At 42.1% G+C, this 17275-nt stretch overlaps 1 protein-coding gene across 1 annotated transcript in view; it reads left to right on the top strand.

Annotated features, from left to right (window-relative positions):
- Positions 1 to 5829: 5829 nt before the first annotated feature.
- Positions 5830 to 17275, top strand: part of KCNK1 (potassium two pore domain channel subfamily K member 1) — a 31942-nt gene continuing 20496 nt past the window's right edge. The window contains exon 1 of the mRNA XM_075708003.1: positions 5830 to 6184. Within this exon, the coding sequence (XP_075564118.1) occupies positions 5830 to 6184 (355 nt within the window). The remainder of the gene's footprint in view (positions 6185 to 17275) is intronic.

The raw sequence follows: 17275 nt of genomic DNA on the forward strand, positions 1-17275 counted from the left end.
AATTACTTTTTCCATGACATAAAATGCTTATCTTATTAAAACTGTTACCTATCAGTTATTCCATTTGGACAACGAGATCATTGGCTAAATATGAATACCTACTGCAACTCCAAGGAAAATTACATTTGCGATGAACAAGGCATGACTCACTCGAGAAAGAGATTGTGCCTGACCATGCATATAAACTTTCTTGATTCTAAATACTACTACTCTGTGACATAAACCTTCCCCTAAATACAGCCCCCAAACCAGGTACATTCATTCTTTTGCTATCAGAGATCAGTGGTCTTAACCTTTGTGGACAGTGTTGTACCATTAAGTTAACGGCATAAAATGACTTTTTTTGAGGAAGCCACTAAATCTCCAGCCTTCTCCCCTCCCTCTCAAGCAGAATGCAGCCAGGCAGGATATTGGAAATGGCACGGACACAGACTTCGCTGACTCTTTTTATTCCATGGCAATATTTCTACTGTCACTAGCTTGCTTGGTGATAAATTTTAAAGACCTAAATATGTCTGTACTCTCCTATCGCTTCTCCATCCTCCTGCCACATTAAATGGGAATGAATCCCCTCTTCAAAGATTGCTTTTTCCTATAAAGCCAGGCTGTGTTGTTTCAATTTTTATAAGCTTCACAATATTTGACCCAAATCTAGATGATTCCCGTTAGCCAAAACAGAACACCTTACCCATCCTAAACAGAACACAAGGCAACCGATCTGACTGCTTCTCAACTTAAGTATGTTTGTGTTGGTGCCTCTGAGGATGTGATTCTTATAACTCCACATCCTGCCTGCCCATGGGGGCATGACATTCAATCAGAGCCACTAGATGACCTTGCATGAACTTTTGCAAAAGCCCACAAATTGCGTGTTCAGAAAAAATTGTTCAGATATATTTTCTTCTACAACAGGAAATGTGTTATGTTCCAGCCTTCATTTAACAGGTGCAGCAAACTATGAAGGATTCTACTTCTTCTCAGTTTCACTAAAAAAAATATTCACGGGAACAGTTAAATGTGGCAGAATCCTTAATGCACATGAATTCAGATAATCTTACATTTATGGCTATCTTTCTTCATGTATGCATAATTTAGGACAGATCAGTCAGACTTTAGACTTGCTATAACCACTGAATTTATACTCATGCCAAGTTTGAAGAAAAACCCTGAAGGACAAATAGGTTCCCTATTGCTATTCAATATTCAGCTGTCGGGGTGACACAGCTTTGATACTATTTCACGTTCTCTGCACATAACTGTTTACTGGCTCCCACACTGTCCTGGTTGATCCCACTCTTCCCCACCACCACCACCTCCTCTGTTCACTGTACTGTGAGCTTATGCTGTAGGTATGCCAGAGCAGAACAGGTTTGGCAGGACGAGTATTGCCTAGTAACTGATTTTATTTACCCTGCTTCTCAGGACTTAAGGTTCTTCAGTGTAATTATACTTTTTTGAGAGGAAGGACATTTTCTTCTAAGACTGATGCCAAAATGGAGGATTTTGTTTGTGATTTTGACTTGAGACTAGCTCTTTTGAAAAAAAATACCTTTCAGTCAACTTGAAACTCTGTGTATTTGAGTCACTTTCAGTTATTTCTTTTTGGTGATTAAAATATTTTATAGTCTTGATAATAGTAACAGTGCCAGATGTGGGTATTTCCCTTTCCCCAGACTCATCCCCCTCAGTGTCTAGAGCTCAGTGATCAGAGCAACAGAACCTCAGCATCAAATCTCCTCTTTGCCACATGCCGTTCAGCACAGGCCAGTCTCTGGGCACTGCAGCATTCTTGGGAACTATTCTAGCTTTTCCCCGAAGCTAGCATTTTTGGCTAATATCATTTACATTCACTGGACAAAAGACTAGACTCTGGTCACTGTCTGCCACCAGGCTGTCATCTCCCTCCAGCCTACCACCATTGCCTTGTCTTCCAGTGTCTGGAGCACTGCAGCATTTCACTAGAAATGTGTCAGTAATAAAACATTTTTTTAGTTAACCAAAAAACTCAGATTAAAAGGCTGCCATTAACACAAAACCTCTTTATCTCAATTTCACCTCTCCTAACAGAAAATGTGATTCTCGCAGCTCTGAGAGGGCCTTACATTTCTTATGTACGAGAGAGGATTTTCTCAGCCTCTGGACAACCCTATAGAAGCTGCTAACCCAGTGATGTGATAGAGGAGTTGTCATATCTCTGCAACCACCAGAGTTAGAGACACTACTAACTTTATGGTTTTCTAGCACCCCAGGACACCAACATGATTTCTATCTCAGTTCTCTGGGTGAATTAGTGTCTGTCTTGTCTCCTACAGGCAGCTTGTACTTGCATTTTCTGTACCTCAGAGGGGAGTTTGGTGCAACAGAGAGCACCAGTATCTACCAATAGCAGGTTTCTTCCCCCTGCTAGCAGCTGGACATCTCCAGCAGTAAGGAGCCCAGTCATCACTGAGCATGGCTAGTGGATGAGTGATGTGATGATGTGGTACACTTTATAAACTGGATTCGTGTTTTATTAAGAGGGATGATCACAACAGAATGAAACTTCTGCCGGAAAAAGACTGTTCTGTAACAGCCTGCTCCAGAATTTCAGTCACTCCTTGCTGAAGCATGTTGTGACTTTCTGTTATACAGTATATAACATTCTGTACACTGAATCCGTGACTAGCTTGATCCTTGACTAGCAAAACAATGTGAAAATGGACATAGCTTTCTCTGGAACGAAACTGGAATGACATAATTGCATTCACATATAATACTATCATGGTAAATATGCTCACTTGAAGTCAGAAAACCGAACATTATGACACCTTCCTGCACATCTATCCCAATGAAATCTGTAATTAAATTATTAGGTATGTTAAGGGCTTTGAGTTAAAACACAAACATAAACAATGGTGGCTAAAACTCAGACTGTCCACACATTTGCTTTGGAAGCAAGAACATCAACGTTCTGGTGACACAGCTGTGTTGCTCTGCCATTGTTCCTCCCAGCCCATGCCTCTGAAAAACTGTGGGGGAAAAAACGAGTTCTAAGAGCAGTGCAGGTTCTGTTCAGCAGAGAGTCCTCCTTTTATCTTTAGCCCAGCAAGCCTCCAAGTGTGAGAGACTTCTAAAAATGGAGAATGAGTGATTCATAAAAATGGAAAACTGAAGGAGGCCAGTAAATAAAACCGTTCAGCTACCCAGCCACAGTTTCCTATCACCACTGCAGAGAGGTGCGTTCTTAGGCAAATATTTTCTAGCCTTTAAACAAATATTTGGCTTGAAGGTTGGGAAAATACTGTTTTATAGCAAAGACATGCCCATTCCCTATCACAAATGCAAATGTACCTACCAGATGTTGCCATAAATTAGATCGTATTATGAAACCTATTGTATCTGGCAAACTGAGTACACTTGATCAAAATGAGCCCAGCATGTCACACATACTGTTTTAAATGGCCTTTCTATTATAGATGGAGATACTCAGTCATTTGGAATTTGAGGGGACAAGTGATTAAGTAATTGGATGGAGTTAGCCAAGCATACCAAATTGGTCAATGAGGTTCCTTGACCTCTTTTTCTGTAACGATGCTTAAATGCACACTGTCTTAGCACGATGCAATAAAACATTCATTTGGAATACTCGCTTCAAAAGCTTGTCTGCATTACATTCTTTCAGACAGGATCCATTATTGTCATTGCTATTGATTTAGATCACTGTTTTCCTACACATCACTGGTTTACAGCAAAAAAATACATTTTAAAGATACACTGATGCTGATGAAAGGTGCTGAAGTGGTGGTGTAGGGACGTGACATCTCTGCCTTTGTCTGCCCTTCTGTCAATTAATTTCTGGATATACGGCATAGATTTTCTTCAGTTGCTCATTTCCGACCTCTCCCCTAATTGAATTATGCTGCACCTCTGTCCGGTGCTAGAGTTGATACATATGAAGAAGGTGCTTTGGAACCATTTACCTTGCAACAGTCCAGGTGTTCAGCTGTGGGGGAAAAGTTTACCTTCCTACCAAAACACCCAAATGCCCACAGTGCCCCTTCCCCAGTTGCCTGATCAAATGTGCATGCAAAAGTTGCACATGCACATACATGACAGATGCACGTTTGTAGGCCAGAACACACGTGCACTCCTGCCACGGCATCAAGTCTGCTTGCTGGGCCTGTCAGGTACGTACCTATCGCATCCCCCAAGCGTGCTATTTGACCATGCATTCAAGCAGCTGCTCTTTGCATGCATGAGCACATTTTCATTTTGATCATCCAACAAGAGGGCTGGGGGTTAAGCCCCTGGAACAACTCAGCTGTAGCTGGCAGTGGGGAATGGGCCAGGAACTGGATGAGCCATTCTGCCAGGCCAGATTCATCGCACAGCCCAGTGTAGCTTTTGTACAAAAGGAAATGTTGACGCATCGTTTTAAGTTTCTAGCACAAAAAATTGTTTCGTGCCTTTCATTTTGTGTGTTCTTTTCCCCTTTTAGTCCTTACAGCTTAGAGGGGTACCTCATGGCTTAAGATACATTGCCGGATTTGATACACTCTGTCCGAACTCGCTGGCTCAGCCCCAGTAATTTGCTAATTTACAAGCTGCTACTTTGTTTCTGTGACTGTACAAGTTGCCATCAGCTGAGGGGTGAAAGGGAAGTGGCAGAGCCCTGCAGGATGCCACCAGGGAACCTCCTCTCTCTCTCTCATTTACCAGAAGCCGATTTTAGTCACCTTAAGGGACACTTTGGGAAGCTACAATTTTCACTGCTCCTTTTCATGTGCTGGGGAACGTGTTTGCGGGTTAACTGTATGGTTGCTGGCCAGAGTTTGAGATGGATGAAGAAAGAAGCGTTTGAAGTGAAACTCGAGATCACTCGCTCGGACCACACAGCGTGCTGGCTGGACGGTGCATTTGTATTCATCGCGGACACTGCCCTGAGCACTAGCCGGGTACCTCGTTACTGTTAAAAAGGAAGCCTCTCCAGGAGCGCAGCACAGAAGTAAAGACTCATTTAGCTTGGACGGGGCTTCTGGAGGTTACGTGGTTCAGACCGCACCCCCACTGGCCCCATTTTGAAGTTATGTCCCAGTGGACCTGAGGGAGGACATTAACGCCTGCCATCAGGGTTCCTCCTTGAACACAGTTGCATCCTGGAATGGAAATTCGGCCTCCTGCTTCGCACTGCTCCATCTCTGGCGTTACCACCTTCTGCTTTGCCCAGCGCCTTTTGAAATAGGAAAAAAAAAATAACCAAACCAAAACAAAACACAAAAGCCACACCAACACAATGGAAGGAATTGCTGTTTTGGGGGTTTCTCACTGTAGGGCGGGGGGCAGCGAGGCGAGGAAATCTCCACTCTTGTGTGGAAAAAAAAAGAAAAGGGGGAGGGGGGAAGAAATCGCGAGGCGCCTGGGCGCCCGCCGCCCCGCCACAGCGAAGGGGGGGGGGGGGGTGGCTCTCTGTCGGCTTCACGGAAGGTTAGCTGGGGCCCCTCCCGCTGCCACGCGTTACTCCGTGCCGAGAAAGGGAAAGAGAAAGAGAGACAAGGCCGTTCGAGGCGGAGGCGTGAGGTGGGTGAGGCGGCGGGGCCGGGCCGGGCCGGGCCGAGGCGGGCGGGCGGCGGGAGCAGGCCGCCCCTCAGCCGCGGTACCTGCGCCGCGCGGCCACGCGAGCGCCACATCAGCGCCGCTCGGCGCCTTCAGAGCCAACGGCCGCGGAGAGCGGGCAGGCGGCGGCCGCGCTCCCCCCCCGCCCCCCCCCCCCTCCGCCCCTTTCCCCTCTTCACCCCCGCTGCTCCCCCTCGGCGGCCCGGCCCGGGGCGCAGCCGGCGCCGGCTCGGGAAGATGCTGCAGTCGCTGGCGGGCAGCTCCTGCGTGCGGCTGGTGGAGCAGCACCGCTCCGCTTGGTGCTTCGCCTTGCTGGTGCTGGGTTACCTGCTCTACCTGGTGTTCGGCGCCGTCGTCTTCTCCTCGGTGGAGCTGCCCTACGAGGACCTGCTGCGCCAGGAGCTGGGCAAGCTGAAGCAGCGCTTCTTGGAGGAGCACGCCTGCCTCTCGGAGCAGCAGCTGGAGCAGTTCCTGATGCGGGTGCTGGAGGCCAGCAACTACGGCGTCTCGGTGCTCAGCAACGCTTCGGGCAACTGGAACTGGGACTTCACCTCCTCCCTCTTCTTCGCCAGCACCGTCCTCTCCACCACGGGTAAGGGAACGCCGGCCCACCCGCCGCCGGAGGCCTTCTGGGGAGGCCCCGGATCCCCTCAGGGCCGCCGTGGAGGTGGAGGGGTTTGGTGTGGGGGCAGCGGGGCCTGGGGCCGGGGCCTGCCGCCCTCCCCTCACGCCCAGGGCCGCGGGGCTGCAGCCCCGCGGCCCTGGGCGTGAGGGGAGGGCGGCGGTGGTTGAGCTCCCCCCCCCCCCCCTTGAAAATTTTGGTGCTTTTGAAAATCCGACCAGGCGCCCATCTCCTTTTTTGAACTTTTAAATGCTTTTTAGGCCTGTCTCCTTTGCATTTCTTTTGGTCTGAATTGTGGGGGGAGGCAGGGGAACTGCTAACCTGCATATAACAATGAAGTTAAATCTGAGTTTTGTGTTTTACCATCAATTTCGGTTTAATATTTGCACGTCAAAGACTAAAAGCTAATGCTTACTTCCTTCCAAATAGCAATTTTCATTGGTGTTTTGAAAAGCTCGAGGACACACGCTTTTGGCCATAGGTTTTTTTACAAGCGCTTATTTTTACAGCCGCCGTGTTTCACATCAGATTGTAGTGAACAACCTCCTTGCAAAGGATGAGTGCAGGCATTTGTGCTGGGAAGCTGGGCTGTGGTGATTTGAATGTGGCTCAATGAAATAAATAACAAAGGGTTCTCAAATAAGAAAAGCTGTAAAAAAAAACCCACCTGAAAATTAGTCCAACCAGAGGTCTTTGAGTCTTGGCAGTACATTGATACTACTATAAAAGATGCAATGCTTTTCTTCCACCTCCCAAAGTGAGCACTCTTTCTATTATGGGAAATATAATCAGCTGATATCAATAATGACATCTAATAATTTACTTACTTGGTCTTATTTTGGTGCTTCCTGACTGACTTCAAACAGGCAATGCTTGTCCTAAAAATAGTTGTCATTGAGTATAAAGATCAGGTTGTCTGTTTGTTATAACGAGTTGGTGGTTTTGGGTGGTTTGGGTTTTTTAGGAAAAATAGGGTTATGGGTGTCCCTGTAACACCCCCCTCCTCATCTGAATAACTAGAGTTAAAATTTGTAAAAAGAGAGACAAAAAAAAGCTTTAATCAATGTATAGTAATAATATTGGTGAGAAAATCCTGAAGTGATAGTACTTCAGGACTTAAGTTGTTTTTTTTCTTTTTTTTTATTTTTTCTTTCAGTAAAACAGTAAAGCACTTTAACTTAAGGTGCCGAATTGACCTTATGATGCGTGTTTCCATTTGATTAATGTATTTTCATCCGTAATCAATTATACTTTCTGGTACTATAAAATGTAAATTATTTTGTCCAAGAGACATTTTTGTATTCAAATTATCTTTCTATACAAAAATAACCCACGCTTTCAAAAAAAGGATATTAAAAAAGGTCCTGCTTTTCTATTTGTTCTTATACAGTGTCGTGTATGTAACTTCTCTTTTTTTTTTTTTTATCAGACAAAAATCTAATCCATAATCACTGCAGTTTATTAATTTTAAATCTGGCAATATTGTTTTTGGGGATGATCAAAAAATGTTCACAATCAGGACAGTGGGGATGGGACTGAGTTGGTAGCACTTTAGTACTGCCTGCTAAGACATAGCTACAGGATGTTTGGATTTGGTAGTACAGCTCAGGCACAGATACCTCTTTCCCACTGCACGTCTGGTTAAGGGCAAAGCATAACCTGGTCCTGTATGTTTAGCTGATTTGATCATAGAGGCCATACAAGGAAAGTATTGAAAACAGAAGGTACCATTGTCCAAATTGAAAACTTTTTAGAAAGCTCCACTTAAATGGCATATGCTTAGAAAACACAGAGGTCTGAAATGCATGTGTTATCATTATTTCTGTGAATTTCAGAAACTGAAATTCATCTAGTCATCATTGACATAATAGAGCAGGCATCAAATGGTGGTACTGTCCAATAGTCCTTTGGGTTGGGCCCCTTTTAACAGAGTCTGTCTGTTTCTTCTCTTATGCAGTGTGCAGTGGCCTTCAGCTTTGCTTGTTTCCTGTTTAATATAAATAAGAACTTGTTCAAGTAGACAAGCATAAATGCAGACCGATATAGTATGTCCAACACTTGCTCAAATTCTTCCCAGAGCACAGATTTCTGGTGATGTGCATTCCGCCCCCCCGCCCCGTTTACTCTGCACCTGTGCAAGGAATCTTTCAAGTCTTTTGAAATAATCATTAAAATGAAAAGCAAGAAGCAGAACCTGCCTGGTCATCTCAAACAGCTCTTTGGAAGTGTTTGAACATTCAAAAAGTGCCGTATGATTACAAACTGTACACTTGAAACACCCTCTCTTTGCCAACTACAGTAAGGAGAAATGCAGAAAAGAGAACCCTGGTACTGATGGTACCAGCTGAGGGTTGCTTCTGTGCTGGGATAAGTGAAATGAAATTGCAGGGAGCCCTGGGATGTTCCTTATGTTCAGCCAAGTGAATTTGTCATTCATCATGTAAATAAATGCACACCTACCCCTTGTACAGAGGACAAGGCTTATTTCACAGCCTTTTAGTTTTCTGTATAAGGAAAGTGTTTAATTTTAGTATCCCCAACTCTACTTCTTGTTCCCTCCCATTCTTCTTATATTCCTTGGCTTCTTACTAACTAGAGAAAGTGATAAAGCCAGTTAAGAATTTGGAGAAATTCTTAAATGGAGGGAGTTTGCAGCATAAATGCAGTAAGGCATATTGTTACTTAAAAGCAATTTATATTGCTGCACACATGGACTGTCACAGGACTGTCACAAGCTGCCTGAAGGACGGGCAAACAAAGGGCAGTGAAACAGACTGGGGATGAGGCTTCAGCAGATTATAGCAGTGAGTGGCAGCAGGTTTCTCTTCAAACAACTTTATTCCTCCCTATGCAACTTAAGCAGTCATGCAGAATGCCATATGAGCAGTGTGCAAGAACAGGCATTTTGGTCATTAATCATTGACAACATAAACAGTAAGAATATATAATTGTGTGCATTTAAATAGCATCTGTCTTGGAAACTCTGTAATTATGACATTATGCACATCTATGGTCATCGCTTGTCTCAGTACTAGATGTCATGAATGATCTTGCTGAAGCAGTTGTTTCTGGTTGGCTTTGTTGTGGGGCCATTTGTACAAATATGTGGGTGTTTTTTCTAACAATAAAAATGAAGTAATTCTTTGTGCTCGCTCTCCCAGGTAGTGTGTTTTCACTGTTCTTGGCATGCCGTTAGGCTCTAAGGTCTTATCCCATATTGGTGCAATATGGGAATACTGCACTACATGAATTGTAAGCAGAACGGAGTAAAAAAAGAAATTGATATTGGTTGTGCTGCAAGATATAAAGAGTAAAGCAGCTTCTGTTTGTTGAAGGAAAACAGATAGGGAAGGAAAGGAGATGTGAATTTAGGAATTTAGGGCCTGTATTTTTACGTTTGTTTTTGGAAAGGGTCTTCTCAGTGTAAGGACATCCCACGGCATTTTATGCAAAAGGACCATAAGTCTGACCCTCTAGCTTTGAGTATTTTTGCCCCCATCACAAACATGACTTTCATTTAACATTTGGATACCAGAGGAATGCTGAGAAGGACCTTCTTCGAATCCTTCTCTGTTGTGATAGAGTTGGCAAGATATGTATTACAAGTAAACTAGGACAGCCTTGTCCTGATCTAGGCAGGGATTTGCAGAGGAAAGGTGAGGAGAAGCTGCATCTTCTATGATGGCAATGCACGTTTTTTATTTTTTGGTTAAGATCAGGATGGACTCTCATCTGAGCCACAGGAGCCAAGACAGTAATAGAAGGGGGAGGAGAGGGCTGTTAGTATTCAACCACTTCTGAAGCCTGTAACGTGGTTGTCTGTAAGGCGGTTAGTGCATATCAGCCTCTTCTCCAGAATTTAGCCTGTACTGGTTTCCATGTTGGTGCTGAGCATGGGTATATTATGCTACGTTGTGAGGAATAACACCCAAAATCCATGATGTACTTAATTTATGTTTCTGCTTGCTGGAGTCTGAAGAGAGTGAGGAATACCTATCTGTGCAGTAGTTGCAGCTAAATGCTGACAGTCGCTGTTACCTTGAAATTGCTTGGTTGAAGGGCTAGTAAAGAAACAATATGGCTTTCAGGGAAAGTTTTGCATTCAAGTTAAATAGCTTATGTGAGTCTTACTGAAAAGCAGTATGAGGAGTTAATGTATATATCGTTTGATTCGTAAGGGTGTTCTCTGTTAGGTCTGATTCTCATAAGCATTGCTACTGATGATTTGCAAGAGAAACTAAACTATGCCTTTGTTTATGAAAGATAACAGACTGGGAGATTGCACTGGAGTCAGTGGATGTACTGCAAAAGAAGGTGCAATCCATATGAAGAGACCAGGGAGAGAGAAACCTGTCAGTCTCCATTTTCCCCACATTCTTCTGTCAAGAAGTGGTGTCTCTCACTTTTCTTCCCCCTCAAGGGAACAGAGCCCACATCCAGTGCATGTTTAGTTGCAGTATGGATCTTAACAAATCCAAGGAAGATTAGGGAATGACGTGAAAGCATCATGATGTCTTTGTAATGTTCCACTGTAAGATTTGTAGGTTCTTACAATAGAGCCCTGAGGTGGAAGAGGCTACTTGGGTCTTTCATACCTTATGGAAGAATGTGAATTTAACTTAATTAGAAAGAGGATAGTTCACAGCAGCTTTAGGGAAAGCAGAATTTTTTGTCCCATACTTGAATTTAATGTAAGATGTGTATTTTATTTTGCTGGCATTAGAATATGTGGTCTGTGTCTCTGAGGATGCCTGTATTAGCTCATTAATACACACTGAATAAATACATTTCATAATTCTTACCAGATGTATGTCTGAAGCCCTGTCATAAGATTCTTTGTGTTGCCTCTTGTATGAAAACGTACAAACTGTGTGATGGTTTAAACTACTTGCTAGTAGTCACCTCTGACTCCAGAGAAAAACTGAAGTTTCATTGTAACTACTGCTCTGACTGTAGCACTCATGGATCATTTCAATATGTGTGATAAATTGCAGCTATTCAGCAGGGTGGGTATGCCAAACTTTGGGAAGGAACTTTGTTTCTCTTTTTAAGAGTTGTTTCTTAGCAACGACATCTACAGGAAAAGGTAATTTGCTGGGGATGATCTAGGAGACAAAGCGAGGTTGTGCTACGCTCTGTAACAGAGTGGTTTTTATACTGGAGTGCTTCTAAGAAAAGCAAAGGAAATTAAGAGGTAGGTTGAGAAGGATGCCAGGGGAGAAGGATTACATTCAGTAGGCCAACTGTTTGGGCACTGACTTGGGATGTGAGAAACCACATTCTTTTTCCTGCTTTGCTTGGAGGTATTTGAACCCGCACCCCAGGAGAATGGTTGAATGCTACAGGGTGTTCTGGGGCAGAGTAGTCATAGTTACTGTCCCCGAGACTGTCCCCCTCCAGATAGATCAATAGACTGTCCTGGAACCAAGTGTCCCACCTCTCGGATTAGGTAATATAAATACAAAGTGAAAGAGTCATTCTGTCTGCCTGTGTGTCTGCTTTCCTCTCAGGGAAAATTCCCGTGTTTTATACACCATAGAAGAGCTCCAGACTTGCTGTTATCATGTTCTACTTTGGTCCCAGGGTTAAGATGCTGCCTACTGGGACATGGGAGGTTTCAGCTGAATTCTGCTTAATGCCATTCTCAGGACAAGGATCTGACCTAAGGTTTTCTAGCTGTCTTTAGGAAGAGGAGACAAAAAAGACTACCATCTAGGGAAGCTGTTAGAGGAGGTAAGATGAATATGTATAGACAGGTACTGAGAAAGCAGATTGGATGCCTCTGGTCTCCCTGTCTTACAACACAAAAACTTGGCACCATTCAAGAAAATGAAAAAAAAAAAAAATTAAAACCAGAAAAAAAGGGGACTTTACAAGTTTAAAAAAAAAAAAAAAACACAAAAACCCCCAACAAAAATCTCTTGTATGAATATCTCCAAAATACCTGTATTTGTCAAAAATTAATGATAATAAACTTTTTGGGAAGGTTATTAGGTTCTGTGCTTCAGGATGCAAACCGTTCTTTAGTTATGAGGGATGACGGTTACAGCCAACAGACCAGTCACATTATCTCTTGAGTGTCCAGGACAAAGTTCTTGTTTTCTCTACTGAAGTAGGCAGTAGTGGAGAGGAAATCTGTGTCTGCCCTGTCTTGTGTTCCAGGCAGGGTGGCAGTTCCTGGTTTCTCGTGTGAGTACAGCAATCAGCCGTGCCAAACTCCTGCTTGTGCTTGCTGAAACAAAAGGTGTCAAGACTAGCTCTAATCCAATGTTTATGCTTTACAGGCCAATGAGTAGTAAAAAACATCTCCTGGCAGAAATCGGAGAAGCCATGGAGTAGCACGACTGTATTATTGTTTGGAGCAGTGCTGGCTGCTGATGGACAGAGTCTCTCTTACAAGCTCTATCCTCACTTCTGCGTCCTGCTGTTCCACCTGCCTTGCTAAATTCCCAGTGATGAGGAGCCAGCCCAGCAGCTCTCCACAGGTGAACGACTGCAACTGCTGCCTCTGTAGTCCTTCTATGTCAGGTCTAGGGTCATTCTTCCTCTACTGAAATTACCAAAAAAAAAAAAAAAAAAAAAAAAAAAAAAAAATCACAAAACCAGTCCATTAAGCTTAGTATGAGATACAGAGTATAACTGGGGTCAGGACTGAGTTAATGGCGTTCTGCCTTCGGCTTATTAATTGACTCATTTTCTGTAAGTGTTAACTTTGTTATTTCTCTGATTTTTCCTAATTTAGCTATGTTAAAATTACTTGCTGTTTGTCATAGGTGGATTACATGGCCTCCTGTTACTCTATTATTATTTCTAATTATTACTCTGTTTGGCTTTATTTTGTTCTGTGATATTTACATCTTCATTGAAAGGAAGAGAGTAATCTCTTAAAAAATTACCTTTCATTAAAAAGCCTCTATTTGTAATCTGTTTTGCAAAACTGGAATTCTTATTACCATTCTACTGACATGTCCAAATCAAATCCTAAGCTAAAACTTATGTACACTTTCAGAGTAGGACTTCTAAAACTTAACAGTCAAATCCTGCAGTTCCTGACCAGTGCTGAGTAAGATTTTCATGTTTATGTCAATATAATTTAAAATAAGTCTTTTTTCAGATCTGTAGTTTCACCTGTTTTCATGTATTTGGCTAGTTTTTGTTCTTTTTTTGTTTCACTTTGGCCCACTGCATCATCATTTTAATAATCTATGGGGTTTTTGGATAGAAGAACATCTTAATCTATGGAGAAATGACTACTTTAGTCACTGCTCTAGGTTAATTATAAAGTCGGCCACAAGCTGCTAAACCATATGAAGACCAGGAACTTTCTTGGCATGTGCAGAAGCGGAATTTTAGCAGTTTGAGAAAAATGACAATACCTACAGGAGTTTTGATGCCTTTGGGACTAAAGAATAGCAATAAAAAGTTTCTTGGGAATTAGCTACCTAAATTCCTACTGTCTCCCTGGATCTGACCTCAGCTGCTTGAAGGTTATGATATTTGTATAAAATTCAACCAAAATCTTAGAGTAGTTACTGATGGTGACCCAGAAGACCCTATGAGAAATGTGTCAGTTCACTTTTCCACTTAAGAACCTAGCTGAAACCTTAAACAGAGTGTGTTTCTTATGAGGACAAAACAGGGCTGTGGTCCTGGTTAAGACTGGGACTGAAAGCAATGAATGGAGCAAAGTTTTTCAAGAGGCTGTGCTTCAGAAAAGTATCGGAGTGGCTTTTGCAAGAACATATGGATTTTCTCTCGCCTAGAAAGAAAAAGATACCATTCCTCCCTGAAAATGAGTATGAAAACTTCCTTGCAGGAAAAGCGCATATGAATCAAAGTGGTGTACCAGCTGTCACCAGACCCCAAACATTTACTAACTGATCTTCCTAGGTATTACCATAGTCTGTACTTTAAACTGATTCTGTGCCAGTAGCTTAAGCAGCTTCAGAAGGTACCACAGCATCTTTGAGGAACTGGGGGAATGCAGATGGGGAAGCAGGGAGATCGCTGAAGCAGTATTCCCTGGCAGCAGCTGAAGGAGGAGGCTGGGCTGGGAAACAGGTTTTGCCAGTGGAACAAGCCAACCCCGTAGTCTTCTGAGTACTGCTCTGCTTGTGAGTGAGAAAGTGAGGCTGTGCCCTCTGACCATGTTGCATACTATTTACCAGTAGAGACTTTAACAGCAGTTTTCCATCTTTCTCCTGAAAATTGTGAGTCCAGACTATTGTTATGCTAACAGGGAGTAGAGGCTTTCTGCATCTTTTTACTGTCCTCTACTATGAAGTGAAAATTCCTGGACTAACCAGAACTTCTATACAGAATGTTTTCAAGCATAATTTAATGCCATTGCAAATGCAATTTTTGAGAGAACTGGTACCACAAGAATGGGGTTTTGTAATCTCTCTTGCTCCTTGTGCATTTCATGTTTCACAAACTGAATGTATTTTCTGAAGATGTTCAGAATAACTCCAGAAGTAAAATGAAAAGGTTAAAATATACATTCTGAATTTCATCCTACATGTGGTATCTAAGTACCTCCTTCTGTGTCTTTCATTTAAAGACTGTTTAATCAGCTAAATAACCTTAAATTCTTTATCAGTAGCTACTTCACAAATGGTTTTGAAGAACAGAAATATGAATTGGTTTAAGGGGAGCGGGGCACAACCAACCAGAGTTAGGTATGGAAATGATAGGGTTAAGACATACATTATACCATTCTTTGCTTTTTTTGTTTGTTTGGTTGGGTTTTTTTTAATGAGCAGAAGCTTAATTCTAATGATAGGTGAATTTAGCTTCAGAATTCTGGCTTTTGCAAAAGAAAATTCATTTCAGGCAGCAGTTAGATTTTGGGACTTAGTTTCTTTGTTGTACTGACAATGCTAGTTATAGTATGCTGAAATGAATGTAAAAGGAATCCTTCTCCCAACTTTACTGAAAATATTTTATTTAGAGGTTAGTCTTCATTCAGTGTTTATAGTAAAGGCACTGCATTTAGTTGATATGACTATATGCCATCAAAATAGCAAGTAAGTTACACATTTGCTTCAGTGTGTTTCCTGCAACAGTGATAAAAGCTGTATACCAGAAGCTGTATAAAAATATGTAATGAGACTAGAAGTACGAACACATCATCTGTTGGGAAAAGAAAAATAGTCTGCCCTACAGAAAATTATACAAGCCTGCTGGGAATTCTGTCATGAGTGCACATCTGCTTTTGCATCTTCTTTTCTGTTGCAATGTGCCTAAAGATGATGCACGAGTATCCTGAAGCTAAGCTAAATACAGAATTGCAGGGAAAAGGTCTCCTGCATCAAGGAAAAAGAAGGCAGCCAGCTCAACAAGGACGGTAAAATTTACTGTTGTTTCAGAAAGTTCTTCTCCCTTTTCATTATACACAAGGGTTAAATATATACCGAAACTACAGTTATTTTCAAATGTGAGAAGATTTCTCAGCTTTAAAAGGGGAAAGGGATCCTTCAGAAGACCTCAAATGATGGCAGCACTGGCTGGAATAGGGCTTACGCACATGTTTTTATTCAGCCTGTACTGAATTGTCTTTTATGTGACACATGGTCTTTTACTTTCTTTGTTATTTTAAACCTACATGGTGCACCATGAATGCATATTTTGCTCAGTCGAGCTTTTAAAATGTGATTGGCAGGCTTAGACATTGCAACATGCAGTGGTAGTCTCAAAGTCCAGAGGCAAGCTAGAGTAGGTATCCTCCTTTGTTTACAATATAGTTTGAAAAGGGGTTTGTTACTTCAGAGTCACCAAATGCAAATGCAAAGGCAAAGCAAAGATTCTGATTTCACCTCCTCCCCAATAGGCTGGGATTGTACTATACATGGCTTTAAAGGAAGCTGTAGTGAAAAAACCCCTTGTGTCCAGAAAGTAGCAACATGTTCAGAGATCTGCCTAGAAATTAATCCTGTGCATCTTCACTTAAGAATAATGTGAGAGGCCATGAACTGTCTACTCTGTATATTATTTAAGTAGCTATTTACCCAACTGCGTGCTGTACAAGAATGGCATAGACCTTTCCCTTTGAAACCTACAGCCTAAAGGAAATGAGAAAACTCTAAAGCAAATGTGAGAACTTCCATCTCTTCTAGAGTTTTGGAAGATCTAGGCTGTGGGATTTACTAATGGGCAATTAAATTTTAAACATTTTACAGCATGTCTTGTTACTGATTGTTACGGCTATATTTTTATTTAGTATTGGAATGCTGACTCAGCAGTATAGCAAAATGTCTAAGGCTCAAAAACATGTCATTGTGTTACTATTTGAAAGTCCTAGCTACTGTAAACTGTAAGTGATGCACAGAAATGAATGCAAAATGCTGTAAATCATTTTAATGGTTAATAGTTGGCAATTCTCTTAAGTGAGGGTAAGAGATTATTTAATTTACCTATGTGCATTTGCATGTCTATTGAGAAATCCAGGCCCCCAGCCTGGCTTCTGGTCCACTGCTGCAACTCCATTTGGGCAAGCAAAGAATCGTGAACACTACATGATATTGCATTGCATCAACAATTCATGTTCATAAGAAAAGAGTAAATCTAAGGGCAAAATCCTGCCTTAGTTCATTATTTGAGTTATTATGCATTTACGTTCTGCCTATCTATAGCGCAAAGATAAATCTTTCAGTGCAGCTATTTGTACTAAGTGAAGCCAGCTGAATGTTCAGGTCATGCTTTCTGCGGGTAACTGCTGCCTGACAAAATTTTGTATGCTGCTTTGAGGAAAATGTTATTTACACTAGAAGTTATTATTAGCCATGAATCTGAACCAAAGCAAAAGATAGAAACTCTCTCAACATCTCAAACAGAAGTTTGAGTTCTGGGTTTTAGCCTTGCATTATTTACCATGTCCTGAGATGCCATGAGGGAGATGGCAATAATCTCTCACATTTCTGAACCACCTTTTATCAGTAGATCATGAAGCATGCTCATACCAGGAACTGCTTTACTGATTAGAGCGCTCTTACTGTGTTCTGCATCTTGTGAGATTAGAGTGATATTTCCTTATGTATTTTGCAAAAGGATCAACTAAGACAA

The sequence above is a fragment of the Pelecanus crispus genome, chromosome 3 (genome assembly GCF_030463565.1).
Source record: "Pelecanus crispus isolate bPelCri1 chromosome 3, bPelCri1.pri, whole genome shotgun sequence".
NCBI lineage: Eukaryota > Metazoa > Chordata > Aves > Pelecaniformes > Pelecanidae > Pelecanus > Pelecanus crispus.